A 19,732-nucleotide genomic window follows, 5' to 3' on the forward strand; every position below is an offset into this window, starting at 1 on the left:
GCTATTTGATACATGCTTCCTCGTACACTCATACTTGCTTGGGGTCAAGCATACATGCGCACACTTTGATATACTTGCTTGGGGTTAAGCATAAATGCATACGCTAGTGATAGCACCTTTGGATTCAAACTTTTGTCTACATACATACGCTATTTATAGCAACCGTGATATTAAACTTATTATGTCGCAAGTTATTTCATTTATACTTTATACTTTTGTAAACTTAAACTTGTTGTCGATCCGTTTAGTAAACTAAACTTTGCAAATCTTGTACTTTAAAATGAATGCGACATAATTTTGGTCAAACGAGTCTCATATAGGGACTACGACCACGTAACGGGACCTAAGTTAGTGGCGCCATCAATGACGATTTTGTCAGGTCGCTACACTATCACAGAAGTCTAAAAGAAAGAAATATATTGGTGCTGGCCCACACAGAAGAGATCCCATCATTCTACCTCCTCAAATTCCAGTGTTTGATCCTGCTGACTTGCCTGAACTCTTCCCTGAAGCCTGGGCAGCCTTGAAAGTCAAAGAAGAAGAACTATCTGATGAGGAAAAAGAGAAGGATAAAGATAAAGATAGATAGTCTTCTTGGGCTAAATTTGTATATTTTGTTATTTCATAATTCATTATACTACCATGTAAATGTTGTATATATTTGTTGTAATGAATGTGAAATGAGTTTATCTTAAAAATCATATCAATTTATAAGATATAGATAACTCAGCAAAATATACCAAAAACAAATCAAAAAGGGAGAATTTTTACTGCCTATTTTCATTAGGTCCTTTATGGCTGGCTTTAGTAATTTAATTTTTATATCATAAGTTTTGTCATCATCAAATAGGGGGAGATTGTTGAGTCTCCAATGTAATTAAGAATTTAATCATGACAAAACAGCAGATATATACACTAGAATGTTATGTGCAACCATCACAGGTTTGTTTATGTACAGACAACAAATATTGCTGTGTCGAGTGTTTAGTTTGCTGCCTAGTCTACCAGCACAAGGTATACAATATTCTTCAATTAGCACATGAAGTGTACCCAGCTATTTAAGAATATCAAGTGACTCAGCATAGAAGAACCGACATGACTGGAAAGCAGCTTACTACACAAGACAGCTAGGCTCCATTACAAGCATAGTGGTTTCCTGAGTGGTCTACATCAATTGTACTATTCAACAGAAGTCAAAGACAAAGTTAAACAGAAAAGGACACGCGTCGACGTGTGACAAGTGACCTTACAAGACCACGTGGGAATGTAGAAGTTTAACGCATGTGCAGACATGTGTTATTCTTTGTCAACGCCTAGGGAACACAACATTCTATTTGTTTAATCAAATAGTGGTACCAAACCGAATCGGGATGTTCCTGCAAATAGCTACTAAAGAGGAAGAAGAGAGCACGCTCTCTTATGCAGTTGTCCCCACAAGTACAGACATCCTATGTACCAGTGGACAATAGAATATTTACACGGTTAATAGGACTACTATAAATTGATGTATTCACTATTGTAACAACTAGTGGTGTGGGTTTTATTTATTAAGAGTCCAAACGTGTAATAGCTTTAGATAACCTCAATAGCTATAACTTAAGTGAATCTGTATCAACCAACTATCATTCCGCCAAGGATAGTTGTGATTCTTTGTGATTTATATCAATAAAGAATAATCGTTGAAAATTACATTTGACTCTTATTTAATTTACTTGCAGGAATACTAATTAGCTTAAACTGTTAAGATAAACTAAAGAATTGTATTCACCCCCTACAATACTCCTGTTGTTAATCAAGGGACCAACACCCCGACACGGAACGATTCGAGCAGATTATTTTTGGGCCATGGTTAAAGGTGTTGCATGTAGAAAAGGACCCGGGCTACGTAAATATTATTATCCAAAAGAAGAAGAAGAGACGGCCATCTAAGGTAGAAATCCAAGACGAACGCGATGATCTTTTGTATGGGTTGTCACGTTCACTGACCATGAGGTTTGGTCAACGAGAATTTTGTCTGATGACTTGTCTTAGATTTGGTGCGCTTACATCCATGAATCATTATGTTCCTGCGGAGGTGAGACAGACAACGCCTACTATTAGGGAACACTGTTTCCAAGAAAATGTTAGCGAACACACCTTGACTTACGGACATATCAAGGCCCGATTTGAAAACACAAGGGGGCTAGAGACTAGTGATGACGATCGCGTCCGACTAGCTATTATTATCATCGTAGAAATGGGAATGATGGGTAATTAACCACATTACAAGATTGACAATGCGTTTCTACATTTCGTTGAAGATTTTAATGATAGAGCACAATATCCGTGGGGTTCTCGTGTTTGGGCGTTATACGTACCCAGGGTTAAAAGACCCTATTTCAAAGCGTGATCTGAAAACAACTGTTAAAGTTAAATGCACCATTCCTGGATTCGTCTGGGCATTTCAGGTATTATTTAGAACTTGCGGGCATAGCCCAACGTTTCCCCCCATTTACTTTGTGTCATGGGATAGGGATAGGTCATGGGTTCGATCCTTAAGGATGACATGATTTTCTTTAAACCGACTGAACACCAATAATGGTGGTATATATTGACCCTATAGAGAGGTTTTACCGGATTCGTTCACGGACCTCTACCCGGAACCACTGCCCGAATGGATGTGTTCCCGGGTACCGTCGATCGGGTTCGGGTTTTCGCCCGAACGTGTGTGTTACGTGCAAATGATGAGGGTCGTTGAAATAAATGATCTACTGATGCCAAAAAATTGCCGTTAAAAAAAATTCAGGTATTATTTAATTAATATTTAGTTAATTATTTAATTAAAGGTAACATATTATTTTAACTTAGTGATTATATACTTGTAACTTGCATATTTGAATTAGGGAGATATTCTCGAGGCAAATTGGGAGTAAGCTGGAGGTGCCAGTTGCTGTTCTTAGAAGATTGAGGGACTGAAGCTACATAGTTTGAAGTCAGTGAGGGCTAATAATGGTCCGCTCACTTCATATAAAAAAAAAATAAGAAAGGATTAGGGTTTCATTATCTCATTTCAGCTACTTGCAGCTACATCCAAACACTGATTCATACAATTTGATTTTTGAGTGATTAAATCATCATCTTGGTGGTTTATTATGAGGTAAAAAAGGTAAAAGATAAAATGTTTTTCTTGTTGGGACTACCCGGGAGAGCGAGTAATCCGACCCCATACTCTGATATACGCAACCCAACATGATTACTCTCTGGCTGTTTCCACCCCTTCCCCGGCCACCAAAATATATTCGTCATAGACAGGATTTTAACTCGAGAACTCTTGCAAGGAATTCAGGGCCACAATGACTAGGTTATCTCGTGTTGGCTTAGGTGGTTTATTATGAGTATTATGTAAACAACGAAGTGTTATTGATTAGTTTCTAATACGATAGTAACTGTGATAGACTTGTGTTCTCTCATTATCTTCATTTGTGTTTGGTTGAAGATTAGTTTGTTGTGTTCTTCTGTAATATGTCTGGTTGAAATAATAAAGGTTGAGATGCGCTAAACACACAACATCACAACCACCCAAGAACACTAAACCATACAATCGTTGCTGAGTACCGTGGAGAACCACCATACTCGCCGTCCACAGCCGATGACGGGAAGAAATTCGAGGAAAAGCGAAACAAACTATGAAAACTGGATGAGCAGAGGGAGAAAGGGAAGAAATCATGGAACAAGGAAAAGAAAACGAAAAAGGGAAGGGAAATAACCGAACCATTGGCAAAAACAGAGTTTATGTAAAGTTGAGTCCGATGAGTGGATAATGCCTTTTTAGAATTTTGGAAATAACGTAAAAGAAAGAGCAAAGTGTCTGTTAATATTGGTGAAGATCATAAAAGGTATATATGAAGAGAAATAAATTAAAAATTAGAACAATCAAACTCATTATTAAAAATAGCAGTCCATTGCTATGTAAATTTACAATTTTGTTTCCACAATGATAAATATATATAAGTAGAGACAGACATCATAAATCGGAGTTCACAAGGTTCAACTTCATTTAAACTGTAATAACTAGTTTTGATTTACTTTTCCACATTTTTCGTGAGATCGGGCCATCATCATAGTCAATGTTTATGATGTTACATTATGGTTTTTACAATTTGATTGTTTTAACTAGTGTAAAATATAGTGAGCATTGCTTCAACGGTATCCCTCGCATTGTGTGTTGGGGCTGAGGATTAGGTCATGAGTTCGAGTCTCGCTCTGCTCATCCTATTAATTAATCTGCCTGAAATATGGATATTCAAATTGACCTCAGGGGGTTTTCTCCCGGATCCATTCAGGATTCAAACTCGGTCCGCCTGACCCTCGGGATGGTTAAAGGATCGGGTTCCTGTAATGCGATTCGGGTTTCCTCCCGAACGCGCGTGTGTGCAAATGATGAGTGTCGTTGAAATAAATGATACGCTGATGGAAGCTTGCCGTTAAAAAAAATAAAATAGAGTGAGACCGACCCATCAAAATTGTTACTCGGTAATTTATTTATTTGAACCGACCCGTCTCAAGTAACAAAAAAAAAAAAAAAAAAAAAAAAAAATAACGCACGTTTCCCTAAAAAATTTGACCGGACAGTTCTTAATTTTTTACAGGCACCGTCTCGTCTGTATTTATAAAACACAAAATACAACCAAAATTCAAAAAGATGGCGAAACCCTAACCACCCCACCGCTACCCTCAAACACTCAAAATCAGCATAACTTTATCATCAAATTCAGCAGCCTAATGGCTTCTTCTTCTTCTTCTTCTTCTTCAATTGCTTTCTCTTCTAGAAACCTCTCATTTACAAACAAATTTCAATCACCTATCCCCGCTAAAAACGCTGCCGTTTTTGTAAGTTTCATTACTCCATTTCTTTACATTTTAATATAAATGTTAATTTAATACAAATACAAATACAAAATTGAAATGAATCTATACACATTTCACAATCACATGCATGCTGTTGTATCTATACAGTATACAACTATTGATATACTTACAGTTTTGTCTATTGATTACTAGTACATTGTTTGATTATAAGTGGATAATTGTTATGTTTGAGCTGTTTCACAACATATGTATTTATACACACGCGTGTTGCATACTGTGTGATTTTATTAGTTGTGTTCGAGCTTAAATTCGATAAGTGTTTATTTATTTTGTTTATAATAAAGTACAGTAATTTTGTTTTAAATTCAAAGTTGCTTGTTTACAAATGCTAGCGAGATAAATCGTTTAACAGCTTCACCGTGTATACACTTATTTATACAAGAGTAATTATCAAATTTAGTTATGTTTATTTGAATACGAAATTCTTATACAAACTCTGTTCACTAAACTTGTTAAGCTCCATTAGCTTGTTTGACTCGAAATTAAGCAAGCTTTAGAATGCTGATTCGATTGTTATTTTTTAAATCGGCTTGTGAAACAAAATCAATCGGTATATTTAGCTATATTTATGTAAATACGGAATTCTTACATAAACTGTGCTCACTAAACTTTTTAAGCTTGGTTAGCTTGTTTGACTCGAAATCAAGCGATCTTTAGAATGATTGATTCGATTGTTATTTTTTAAATCGGCTTGTGAAACAAAATTGATCAGTATATTTCGATTGAGCTAGATTTGAACTAGGATATTATCAAGCTCGAGCTAAATGCGCTTCAGTAAATTGTTAATTTCTCGACACTGTTGTAAACGGCCTGCCTCGGCCGACTAGTTTTCCGACTTGTCGGTTTGTTGACTAGCTGTATCACCCAAAAACGTCTTGTAAGTCAGTAAACGTTAAAAAGTCCGGTCAAAGTCCGTCTGAGTGGGGTTTGAGTTACGGGCTGTTTATTAATGCATTAATGGGCTTAATTGAGCAATAAGATTATTCGTTCCTGATGGTAGTGTGTTTACTTGCACATTAACCATTCACCTCAACTGAATAATGGGCTTTATAAATAATGGGCTTTGTGAATAATTCTGTTCACGAATAGTGTTTAATAAACACAATTTTATGATTTTACAATTACGGAACATGAAGTGCGAAAGTCGATTTAGAGAGTACAGTAAAACCGTTCATTTAAAAAATGATTTAGTTACGTAATTAACGAGAAATGGAGGATTAGATAAAAAGGTTGAGAGGATAATGCGTGGTTTTTTATTTTGTTGTTGGTAGCTTTTGAAATGTTCTGTATTGGATGGATAAAATATTCTACAGTGCTCTTTTAGTTTTTCAAGAACCAAAATATGTTAAAATTATGTATTTTGAGATGTTATGCAAGTCTTTTGCTTATTCATAAATATCATATGCATTTATTTATTTGGTTTACAGTTATGTACATAATATTTAATGCCAAAAAATAATAACAAAAGTAGGTGAAGGGTATACTAGTCATTTTTATCATTTGAATGTATCATTTAGCAAACATAGTAAAAACCAAATTATCATTTACATATTACTCCGTATAATCATCTATATCCATATAACCATTTGTATCCATAACAGGACTAAATGAAAAAAGTAAAGAGCCCCTTAGTCAAATTCGGTCAAAGTCAAAGTTGGTCAAAGTTTGGTCAATTTTTTAATATTTTTTTTACCATGGTTTTAAAAAACGGCCGAGGCATACGCCTTGAAGCGCGCCTCGGAACGTTTTTGAAAAATCTCGTTTGAAACGTACGCCTCGATGGCCTTCAAAAATCGTACGCCTCATATGCCGAGGCGGATCGTTTTTTTTGCTGAGGCGGTTATAGGGATGAGGCGTGCACCTCATGTTGTTTAGCAAAAAATTCCGCGATAATGGTTTGGCGGTAAAACTGTATTGGGCGGCAAAACCTAAAATTAGGGTTATCTTTTGTAGTCTTTATAAAAGGTCTTTTAACACTCCCATTCTTTTATAAAGTCTTAGGTTTTTTTTTTTTACTCAAAAAAAAAAAAAAAAATAAGACTACGAGGGGCGGTAAAGGGCAGGGCCTCAACTGACTTTAATGACTTAGTCTATTGTGGAATAATTAATTTGCTGTAATATAATGAACTTATAATTTTTTTGTTAATTTGAGAGACCCTTATGGACAAGATGGTGGAAATAGTATAATGAACTTATAATTTTTTATGTATTTTTTTTAAACTCCGCCTCGAACGTACGCCTCGGTTCTCCTTGAGGCGCGCGTTTCCCTTTTTTTAAACCTTGGTTTTTACTAAAAGTTAACGTTAGTCAATATCCGACTAGCCCCGGACTTGACCGAGTAGTCGTTTTAAAGTCTGCGTCTCACGAATTTTCCAACCTTGACTCTATTTGTACATGAAACATGTATGTGTTTGGCAATGAAGTTTTTTCAAACAATAAATAACTGAATTTGGCACTTCAGTCTTCATACTTTGAATCTGTATCTGTGGATTGATATACATTTAATTGTTAAACTATAGAGATTACTGTAACTTGTAAAGTTCTGAATGTGTGTCTAAATTCTATTGATTTGGCACACATGTTATTTTATACCTCTGTTTCGTTTGCATTTCATATAGTTTTTAAAAAATATGTAGTGAATTTGAAGCAACAAAAATAAAATTATGATACAGAACACACTAGATTGACCTATGCTTCAAATTTTGTAACATATTATTGGTATTTTAACACAATTATTATCTCTGTTTCTTCCTAAATGTTCAATGTTCAATATACATATATGTTGGAAAAATACTATTACTAATCATAGTAATAAAAATATTTTCCGTTACTAATTTTAATACATTCTGGCTCTTTGTAGTCACAACATCATATTAATTCTCATTCAAAAGTTCAGCATCAGGATTAATTAAAATTGATATTTGCTAAGAATTGTTTGTAGATATGCAAGGACAATGTCTTTTCGGGTACTTTTACAACTGCAGTCCTTATTTTGAAGCCTAGTGTCAATTGGTGGTTAGGTTTACGTTTGTTCTATTGAGTATTCCTTGTTATTTGCATAAATGACAAACTGAATGAGGTGTCTTATTCTCTTAGGTTCGAATTAATTTGAACTTCTTTGTCTTTTACTATATACGATTATTGTAATTGTATTGAGCTTTTTGTCTACTTATAGTAGTTTCATTTTTAATTTAATTTCCGTGAAGCGTTATAGTAGTCCAATAAACAACATTGGTGCAAAGAAACAAGTAGGATGGTAAATTAATATCCAGTTTCACTATGATTATTCTACTTATAGTTGTATGAACTGTTAATAAGAAGTAGCATACATTTTGGAACTTAACCATTTATTTCTGATAATACAAAATTTTGTGACTGCATAAGTAACTCTGATATTTTATGTTCAGAGTTGTAAGGCCAATCTTGAAGAAAATGGGAAGCCTGGTGTGCATACCCTAACCAGCAACCAAGAAACCGTGCCTAAATTCTTTACTCCGTATGAGTTAAGAAGAGATCCAATTACAAAGGACGAAACCCGTCTTCGAGTTTTCTCAGGATCCGCCAACCCCACGTTATCTCAGGTAATCTCGTCAATGGTAAAAAAAAGTTTTTTTTTTTTTTTTTTTAATACTATCTATATAGTTTATTCATGTACTTATTGTTAAGTTTGTCGTATGAATAGGAAATTGCATGCTACATGGGTCTGGACCTGGGAGATATCAAGATAAAACGTTTTGCAGATGGTGAAATGTACGTTCAGTTGTGTGAGAGTGTTAGAGGGTGTGATGTATTTCTTGTGCAACCAACATGTCCACCTGCAAATGAGAATCTTATGGAGCTTTTGGTAATGATTGATGCTTGTCGAAGGGCATCTGCAAAAACTGTAACTGCTGTTATTCCATATTTTGGATATGCAAGGGCTGATCGGAAGGTAACAAGTTATAATAAGTGGAATACAGTAAAAGTACCAAATTTGAACATATATATACGGGCAAAACAATAGTACGATACCCTAATACTGTAAACAGATTGCAATGTTAGATTACTATGTTTTGCTACCTAAAGTTTCTTCGTAGATATCTTGAGTAAAGGATGAGGACTGTGTCAGTATTCGATATGCAAATAGGATATCTTTAAAGTATGCTTTTGGATTACTGTATGTTTGTTTAGCTATATAGGGAGATGAATGTTAACTTTATCAATACAATTGTGAAAAGGAAAAAAAGTAAAGTTTAATTACTTAGTTTAAAATATATGCTTTGAATGTTAACCTTGATGAATATTCTTTGTAGGTTATAACACTAATATATGGATATTATATGATGAATATCGAGTTATTAACGTTCTGATTTATATAAATATTAATGAAAATGCCACCGCATGAGTTTTTATTTTCCCTTAATTACAGTAATGCCACTGCCAGGAGATGATCCAATGGCTGATATTTACTTCCCCCTGATCACTCCCCTATGTGTGTGTGTGTGTGTGTGTGTAAATTACCTACATTTTCACGTATTTTAGGTTAAATGATCCCAAACTGTATGTATACTAAAGATGTAACAGTTTCGTGCCATAACGATTTTAATTTGGTTTGAAGTTGAAATGAGTATAGTTACGTTACAGAGAAAGCCTACATTTAGTTATAATCATTTCACAATAGATTTCTTATAGAAATGATTTACAATAGTCTAATGCCTGGTTCTATTAAGATGAGTAATTTGTATGTAATTCTCCTTTTGATGGTTCAGAATCAAGGTCGGGAATCAATTGCTGCTAAACTTGTTGCGAATCTTATAACAGAAGCTGGCGCAGATCGTGTTCTTGCTTGTGATCTTCATTCTGGTCAATCTGTAGGCTATTTTGACATTCCAGTTAATCACATACATGGACAGGTAATGTCATATTATCAGTTATACATAGTATATATATATATATATATATATATATATATATATATACACACACACACATATATAGGGGGCTCACACATATATAGGGGGCTAATCAAGAGGGAAGTGAATTATTTGGGGGAAGGGGGAAATAAAAGATTATAAACATATAATATTATTCTCTAAGAAAATATTTGTGAAATTCATTGGAAATTTTAAATTTCTGTGAAAAAATATCAAAATTCATAAAAAAGAATATCATTTTACAGTAAAAATGGTAACCTTTTCCGAAAAAAAATCAGTAACGTTCATTACATATAATGTTTTGTAGGCAAAACAATATGTATCATTCACCATTTAGAATTTATTCTTCGAAAACATTTATCATGAATAATGCCATTCTTATTATAGATTTTGATAAAAGAAATATGTTTTTGTTCGTAAATTTTTTTTTCCACGTATATTATGAAATTGTATATAAATACAACGTTAAGTATATAAATGAATGGTGAAAAAAATAACATTATTTATAAAGAATGGTTTACTTCCCTTTCTCCCCAAAAATATGGATTATTTCCCTACATGTATATGTTTGGTATATCAATTTTATTATGTCACCTTATTAATTCTTGGTGTATAAGATAAGTAATTATCGGTGATTAAGGCTTCTTTCATGTTCAGACATCATTGCACCTTTTTATTAAATTGCATTTATAGATGATAATTAGTTCCATGTGCATAATAAATAGCCGGTCATACTTGACTACCTCGCCAGCAAGAGAATTTGTGCAAAGGATCTAGTTGTGGTCTCCCCGGATGTTGGTGGTGTCGGTAGAGCTCGAGCTTTTGCAAAGAAGTTATCCGATGCACCATTGGCCATTATTGATAAACGTCGTCATGGGCACAATTTGGCAGAGGTCAGTTCGTTTTATTCAAAATCAAATTTATATATTCCACAAAAGTGTCCCCTAGAAATATTTGTTGGATTTAAGATAGGCATGATAAATGTCAATTTCGCCCTTATATTCAAGGTAAGTTTGCCTGAATCTATTTAAGATATAAATGATTGAGAGCAATAAATGATGGTAAATTGGTGAGTTTAATGATATTTAGTAATTTTTTGCAAGTGGGCAATTATTTTGGTACAGTCGTACATATATAAATTGTAAGATGGACACTTATTTTAAGACCGAGGGAGTAATACATTTAGATTTATAAATTATATAAATTGAAATAATACATCATTTGATAGATTTTGCAATTCTTATACTTTTTTTCTCAAACTAACAGGCTCCTTCATGCATTATCTTTGTTTGTTGCAGGTAATGAATTTGATTGGTGATGTAAAAGGTAAAGTAGCAGTTATGGTGGATGACATGATCGACACTGCTGGTGAATTTTCTCTCTCTTTTCACAAGTTATTACTCCTTTTGTTATTTAAATGTTTGTAGAACTTTTTAATCTGAAGTCAAGTAAAAAAGTTATTATTTAATTTTTATGTAACTTTTCGTGTATCTACTACATCTGATGTCCATATCCATAATCCATAATATATTATAAAGCATTTGGGTAAAACTCTTAATCCTCTATATCCTATATCCCATGTCCTATATCCTATATATCTATATATGTAATAAATAATAATGAAGTTACATATACAGCCCCTTTTGGTACCTACTTTTAAAAAAATAATCCTTTGTAAAATGCAAATCAATGCACATTAAATTTTGCCGTGACCCCATAGGATATTAAATTAAAGGGCAAAACTAAATGAAAAAATATCTCTAAACATAAGTACATAACGTATATCACTTATTGAACACACACTATCTCTAACTTGAATTTGACAAGGTTGAGAAAGTCGCAAGACGTACGAGTTGGGGGGACCTTGAGACGACTAGTCGGTTGAGTTGGGGACTAGTCTGACGTTGACCAACTTTGACTTTAGTAATAAATATATTAAACACATATAATATATATTATGCATATGTTTACCAACTTTGACCCGACTTTTTAGCGTTGACCGACTAATTAGACGTCTTTGAGTGAAACGGGATGGACTGGTCACCAAAACCTCTAGTCGGCCTACTTTTGCAACACTAGAACTTGATGAACATACAAACCCTAAGAACTTGTAACCCGAATAGATGGACATCATTAATTTAAGCCTTCTATAACATGAATAGGAAACGATTGAATTATCTGCTACTTTGTGTGGGCACCTTGCTACTAAATTTAGTAAACATGTCATACAACTTGTTTAACTATTAAGCTATATTTCTGAGTTCTTTAGTATATATTCAGAATCAGATAGAGTCATCTGGAAACACATGCAGTATGAATATGAATTTCTATAATTTATTTACCTTAAATATATATTCCTTAAGGGTTTTATGGAACCACTCAATTCTTGGATTTTAGGTACCATATCCAAAGGCGCAGCATTGTTGCATCATGAAGGTGCAAGGGAAGTTTATGCATGCTGCACGCATGCTGTTTTTAGGTACGATACGTTTCCTGCTAATGTTGTTCCTTTATGCTAAAAAGTTACTAAAATTTTACTTTTTGCTAAATGTAGTCCTCCCGCCATTGAGAGATTGTCAAGCGGTCTTTTTCATGAAGTGATTATCACAAATACGATTCCGGTATCCGAGCAAAACTGCTTTCCACAACTGACTATCTTGTCTGTTGCCAACTTGCTTGGAGAGGCCATCTGGCGCGTCCATGATGACTGTGCTGTAAGTTGCACATCTTATGTATTTCGTGTGTGTGTGTGTGTGTATTTATATTATGTAGGCTTATATATTATACATATAGCCCGTTTGTGGTCGTCCACACTGCATAAAACCTCTTAAATTATTTCAACCGGAAACATTACATATCCTACACGCTCAAGAAGTTGAACCTTTTGGACAAATAGTGGTTTAAATTTGGTACAAAATTATCTTTTATATTCACCCGACATCGTTTTGTCCGGTGGCGAATCTAGAATCAAAACTCAAAGGGGTCCGGATTTTTTTTACAAATTTTTTTTTTTGAAAGGCAAGTTGTTGGCATCGAATACTCTCATTTTCCACGCACGCACGCGCTTCGGGCAGGAAACCCGAACCGCATTACAGGGATCCGAACCTTATACCATCCCGAGGGGCAGGCGGTCGGACCTGGGTCCTGAATACGGGTCGGTAAAACCTTCCCCGGGGCAATTCGGCTTTCAGGAAATAAATCCCACGAATATTTTTAAGGGGAGGGACTCGAACTTGAGACCTCCCCACCCCCATCCCAATGCACAAGTGCAAAGGGGTGAACCTGGTTGTCTTTCTATGAAAAAACCTAAAATCCTACATATATATGGGTCTTATAGTTGAATTTATTGGTGTCTCGTGCAATTAGAATGATATTTTGTAAATTATTTTTTTCAAAATACTGGTGTCACAGGACCTCCACAACATATAAGCTAGATACGCCCTTGGTTTTGGCCTATTTCCTCAATCTGCCCATTTTGCCTCGTCATCAGTTTTTATACTTGGCACTTGTTTTACTTTTTGAAACCATGAAAAGGTAGTAAGAACCAAATTGAATCACTATAATCAATAATCTATATGGATCAAAATTTGGCTCTTACACAACGACGACCATTATTTGTATCAACTATGTTATATTGTTATGTAACATGGAGTTAAGTTTAGTAGGTGTTTTGATTCAAATTTATACTCATTGATTTATTACTGTCATGTTTAACAGGGAGCTTTTGAGCACTTCTCTGGCCTGGGTATCGATTAATATCCGACTTCCCTTCTATAATAATTAATAACCTTCAAACTCATCAACAAATGTTGCACTTGTGCCTTCACAATTTTGTTGTGTAAATTTATGTACTCTAATTGCAGATTTCAAAACCAAAAGTTGTATTTGTGCTTTGCATCTCTTTGTTCTGCTAATGCTTAGTGTGGAGTTTACTTGTAGAACATCATCTTGGTAAAACATCGTACGTGGTTTTTTTTTTTTTTCCCTATATTTTGATTTTCAGGGGTTCTGATGAGATTTTATAGTATACTACTAATATTTATTTCTTCTCATAATAATAAATAAATATATCTACTTGAGGTAAGAACCTAGTTAAGGTCCATTGGAATTTATATGTCAGCCATTGTGTCGTCATTTTCATCAACGTCCAAAACAACAGAACATTATTCAAATATTAATGTGGTTACGAATATTTGGTGGATTGCCATTAAGTTATTACTACCTACAATACGGAGTATAATGAAAAGTACTTCGTACGTATTTTAGACAGATATTATTCATGTTGTACACCTTATTAGGTTTCTATACTATTTTCCTTTAAAGTCAAATACATGTTTTTGCATTTATGTGTGTTGGAACTTGTACGTCAACATTTGAAATTTCATTGAAATTAATTGTTTCGAAATTAAGGGGTCACATGAAGCTTTCACTAGTTTAATGCCACGTCTCATCTGTCTTAGTTTGACGTTTGAAGTTTGAAGTCTTTCCTAATTAACTTTGATTTAAATATAGCCCGCTTAGGATGAACAGAGTAGCATTTATGAAGATTGGTTAGTGTACACCTTATGTTTTTCTTAGGAGAAAATGTACTCTCTCTCTCTCTCTCTCTCTCTCTCTATATATATATATATATATATATATATATATATATATATATATATATATAGGGGCAGGATCAATGGGGAAGTAACCAATCGGGGGAAGCAAAAAATTTTTTTTTTTTCCGTTTTTTTTGGAATTTTTTTTCCGGCATCAAGATCACACGAAAATATGAACATTTAGAAGAGACACTTCGTGATGAATGTTATTATTTAGGCGGGAAAACGATCGACAAAAATAACATTCAAGATAATATTGTTCGTGAAGACTATGAACGTTTTTTTTTCCATGTTTTGTGAAGTAAAATTTAGCCCGATTTAGAGTTTAGGGTTTAGGGTTTGGTGTTTTGGGTTCCCAAAACACCAAACCCTAAACCCTAAACCCTAAACTCTAAACCGTCCGTGTTAAAAACTCAATCTAAATTCTAAATCTAAACCCTAAATCTAAACCCTAAACCCTAAATTTATAAACCCTATAAACCCTAATATCTAAACCCCAATAGCTAAAACCTCAATATACGCTCGAAAAACACGATAATTGTTATATATTACTTCTTCGAGCGTTTTTCCGCCAAAATAAAAACATTTATCACAAAGTGTCTCTATTAAATGTTCATATTTTCATCCCATCTATAATGTTCGTGAACAAAGTTTTTTCAAAAAACGAAAAAAAAAAGTTTTTGCTTCCCCCCGCTTCCCCCCGATTGGTTACTTCCCTCTTGATCCTACCCCTATATATATATATATATATATATATATATATATATATATATATATATATATATATATATATATATATATATATATATATATATAGGGTGAGAATCCAGAGAGAATCAATGGTAAGAGATAATTCACGGACTAAACTCAATCCATGTGCAGATTGACTCAGTTTGTGTGCAGATTGAGGTTAACTGTGTGCATATTGAGGTCAATCTGTGTGCAGATTGAGCTCAATACGTAGTTTCTATGTAGGGGAAAGACCCAAAACACAAAACCCTAAATTCCAACCCTTAAACCCTAAACTCTGTGTGTGTGCGATTTTGGCGAAATTGTACGGACACCTTCGTTTTTCACCGTTCCATTGATGCGTCACGAACTTCGATATAAATTAAACTATCTGTGTCCAAAGAAACTCCGCCGGATACGTAGTGCGTTGGGCCAAGGCACAACGGTCGTAGTGAGTGCACCTACGCTATGAATTTTGACATATGAACTTTATACATATGGAACATCTATTCAAGGTTTCAAAATACAAAGCTAACTATTATGTCATGCAGTTACTCTCACCCAGTTGCGGTCATATGATTGTTAGCATGAACGTACCGAGGCACACTGTTTGTAGTAAGTCATTACTCTGTTATGAAATCACTACGATTTACACCGAGTTCGTACTTAGGCTTTGGAAACGACTCTTTGATAGATTATGTATATAGTACCAAAATACGGTCTGAGTCTGTACTGATTCTGAGGGATTCTTTAGTTAAATCAAGGAAAGGTATAAAAAATTCATAAAGGAATGGAAATGTTATGATTAATCAAATGTACAAGAAAGAGATTCTTGATTTTCTTGCTCCCGCTTCATAATCTGCGCTTATCAAGCTAACTTTGCTCTCTCTTTTTTTCAATCCACAACCCTACCAGAAATGAAGACGCATAGATAAGAAAGGCTTACTATGGTGGTCATACGGATGCGTACAAGCCATATGGTGAGGACCTATACTATTATGATGTTAACTCACTCTAACCTTATATCATGAAGGAATTTTGTATGCATGGTGATGTACCTATTTGACATAAAGATCTTTCAGATCAAAAGTTAGATGACATGTTTGGATTTATTGAGGCATATGTGGAATGTGTTAATGGAAGGTAAAATCTAATTATTCCATGGTGTTTAAAGATTACTTTCTTTAAATAAAAGTACTCTACCTATTTACCAATCATCAAAGAATTCATTATAACACATCACGTCTCCCGAATCGGTATAATCATAAGTACCTTTATTATGCGAAGAATGGTTAGACCATCTTGTAAATAGTATGAACCCCGTAAGAAAACAATGAATAATGGTTAGACCATCTTGTAAATATTATGATCCCCGTAAAAAGACAATGTCACCTATTCCGATAGCTAGGACCATGCCTAGAGCACACAAAGTCGTCTACACTGGCATGTAGCTGTGTTGGTGGACATCGGGGGTCATGGGCATTGTCGTCTAAAAAAAATCATCAAATCTACGTAACTTACAGTGACATGTCAATTATTTGACATGGACGTTAGGGTAAAGAATATTAGATCATCACATATCTATGAGCCGAGCATTTCACGATTTCAACTTAAGTAACTAATGAAATTATAACATTCACTTACTTTAGCCTTATCTGAATTAACGATCATCTTTTATTATTTTATTTACTTATTTATGTCTTATAAATTTTAGAAAACCCAAAAGCCTAAACTACTCCTTATTTACCATCTACTAGGATAATATTAGTTTGCTAGCATAAGAGCTTGATAACGCCTAAATTATACATATTTTCATAAGCATTTTAAGGCGTTATCTTGGTATTTAATCGTCATTTTACTTAAGTTTTTATCTAACTTGTTAATATTTTATGTAAAAAGGTATTTTGACGTTTTGGTTTAAAAAATGTGTTAAACAAGACAAAAACAGGAAGAATGCAGAAAAATTGTCAAACCCGCCGGCTGGGATGCAGGAAGCCGCCGACTAGAGTGAAGAATTCCAGAATGTTCCAGAAATCAAACCATAAATTGAAGAACTTGGAGATCAAGTAAAAATCAAGAGAGCTGCCAGCTATTGAATCCGTTGGTTAGTCTATGCAGTTTTCTTGTTCGTGAAGCCCAAGTTAGAGATAAAAAAGGAAACAAATCTGTATCGGATTCCAGACATTGGAGCCACCGGCTATACTATCAAAGCCGTCGGCTATGTACACAGAAAAGAGATTACTTGTGCTTGAATAAAAAGTTAAACGTGCAAATGAGATTAACCGACTCTCAGAGCCGCCGGCTAAGTCTATTAAAGCTGTCGGCTAAGGCAAATTTCCAATTATTATAAATAGAGGTCGAATTTTACAGTTTTAGAAGAGTATATTCAGTTTTTAGGGTTAGCTATGAGAAGTTATGAATTATTTAGCACTTTAAGCTTTCTTTCAAGTTGTAATCAAGTTCTTTTAAATTTTATTCAAGTTTTCTTTGATTAAGGTACAATTTAATTTTATATTCTTTTGTTTATTTAATTATGTCTTGCTTTATGTTTAATTATCTATTTAACTGTATTTATTCATCTCCAACCATGAATTAAACATTCACGGTGGTTAGCTGGACGAAAGATGATTTTTTGGATTAAATTGGTCAAAGCCGCCGGATCTGGTAACTTCGGCCCGCCGGCTGTAGTCCAGAAAGCCGACTGCTGAGGATGAAGATTTTGGTGGTTTTTGGATTTTTCCATGACTGTTGAAATCTGGTTTATGTGATTGTTTGAATCTGTTTATTTGCTGCTATGATTTCAAACTCGGTTGAATGCTTAATTAATAAGTGAATAGATGCTTATGTTAGCACATCATTAATCTAAAGTGTTTGTCTACTTATTTTAAATTACTTAAAAGATTAATCACATATGAAAAAGTGTTTAAATTGCATGAAATCTAGTTGAGAATTGCTAGTAGTAGTTTATGGATGATTATTAATTATACTTATATAGTAATTAAATTGTTAGGCTTAATTGAAAGAATCCTTGTTTTTGTGATTTTATATGACTAATTGCATGAGAATCTGATTAATGTTTTATATTAGAACATCACTAATATTAACTCTGATTAGGTTTATTAGCTTATCTATTTGTCAGTCTGATTGAATGCTATCTTAGTTCTCATCACAAAACTGAGATGACATTTACTATGCAATTATATGAATTTTATAAAATTAGGATATCAACTTTGTATGCCCAGTTAGTTGATAGGTTTGCCTCATCACAAGTAAACCATGATTAAGTCCTAACGATTGAACTTACGTGATAATTAGTTTTACTGTGCTCATAGGAATAACAATCGGTCTTTAATTATTATTTTATTAATTATCAATATAAGTTGAAACATATTAAATGCCAAAACAATCCTTAATGATTCTTAAGTCTAATTAATCTTTTTTTAATATTATTAGAATTTAATTAAATATTCGTTCTATCTTTCACAAGATAGTCTTATTAAAAAGTCTTAATTAAATATATCTTATAATTGTCTTTTTTCTAAGAGATAATATTTCAATAATTAAATAACAATATAATATAAATTAATAACTCTATTTCTTTCCTAAGAGAAAGATTATATAAAAATAACTACTCTTAAAGCTCTGCATCTCTTGGATCCTTAACATACTAATTACTATACTACCTTGATCAGGTTTTGTTGCTCGTAATGGTGTTAAACTAAAAAGTAATGAAAATAATATAAATTTAAAAGCCGAGATAAAGCTAAGCATTACAAGCACACACTTTACACACATCAGAGGTTTACAACACTGTTGTCTTCTAAAGAACGACCCTAAATAATACTTTCCTTACTAACCTTTAGAAATCAGTACTAGATTTAAGCCCTACTATTATAAATTTAACATATTTTTTACACTTTTAACACACATTATTCTTTATTACTTTTCAAATGTTTCTCTCAAATAAACAAAAAATTGGATCGGCAAAATCAAGTTGAGAAAATATATGATATGTTTAATCAGGTATTTGAATTAGATTCAGAAGATAAAGAAATTTTGAAATTTATAAAACTTGCCCACGAAGCCGGAAAATCATTTAGAGAAAAAATTACACGAACCTACATCTTAAGAGATTGTGAAGGTATGACACAATTTTTTTGGGATGATTATTTTGAAATGCCATTATATCCACCAAACGTGTTTAATTATACGATGGTTTCATATGCGTTGTTAACTATTTCTTTGAATCATCAATGATATTACTTAGCTATTTTTAACTGAAAATTGTCTTTCTCACTATTTATATTTTATGCAACAAAATGATGCTCTTGGTCGGCAAGGGCTAACCACCTTTCAAAGGGTTATACTCGCCATGCGTCAGTTGGCGTACGGTACATCATCAGATAAGTATGACAAGTAATTACAGATGAGTGAAACGATGTCATTGATATTTTATTATAACTTTTGTCATTGCGTATCTTAGTTATATAGTATAGGGTATTTGAGGGTGCCTAATGCGTCTGACATAACACGTTTAGAGAGTCCTGACTGTATGCATTATGAATGTAAAATTGTTTCAAAGCA

The 19,732-nt window shown here is 33.6% G+C and overlaps 1 protein-coding gene across 1 annotated transcript; it reads left to right on the plus strand.

The window, feature by feature from the left end:
- The first annotated feature begins 4,718 nt into the window (after positions 1 to 4,718).
- Positions 4,719 to 13,723, plus strand: LOC139897201 (ribose-phosphate pyrophosphokinase 1-like). Its single transcript, XM_071879869.1, has 9 exons — positions 4,719 to 4,869; positions 8,316 to 8,489; positions 8,591 to 8,839; positions 9,657 to 9,800; positions 10,547 to 10,714; positions 11,120 to 11,189; positions 12,219 to 12,300; positions 12,376 to 12,535; positions 13,539 to 13,723. Exons 1-9 carry the CDS (start codon positions 4,762 to 4,764, stop codon positions 13,575 to 13,577), a joined length of 1,194 nt encoding a protein of 397 aa, XP_071735970.1. The 5' UTR covers positions 4,719 to 4,761; the 3' UTR covers positions 13,578 to 13,723.
- The last annotated feature ends 6,009 nt before the right edge of the window (positions 13,724 to 19,732 follow it).

The sequence above is a fragment of the Rutidosis leptorrhynchoides genome, chromosome 3 (assembly GCF_046630445.1).
Source record: "Rutidosis leptorrhynchoides isolate AG116_Rl617_1_P2 chromosome 3, CSIRO_AGI_Rlap_v1, whole genome shotgun sequence".
NCBI classification, from domain to species: Eukaryota; Viridiplantae; Streptophyta; class Magnoliopsida; order Asterales; family Asteraceae; genus Rutidosis; species Rutidosis leptorrhynchoides.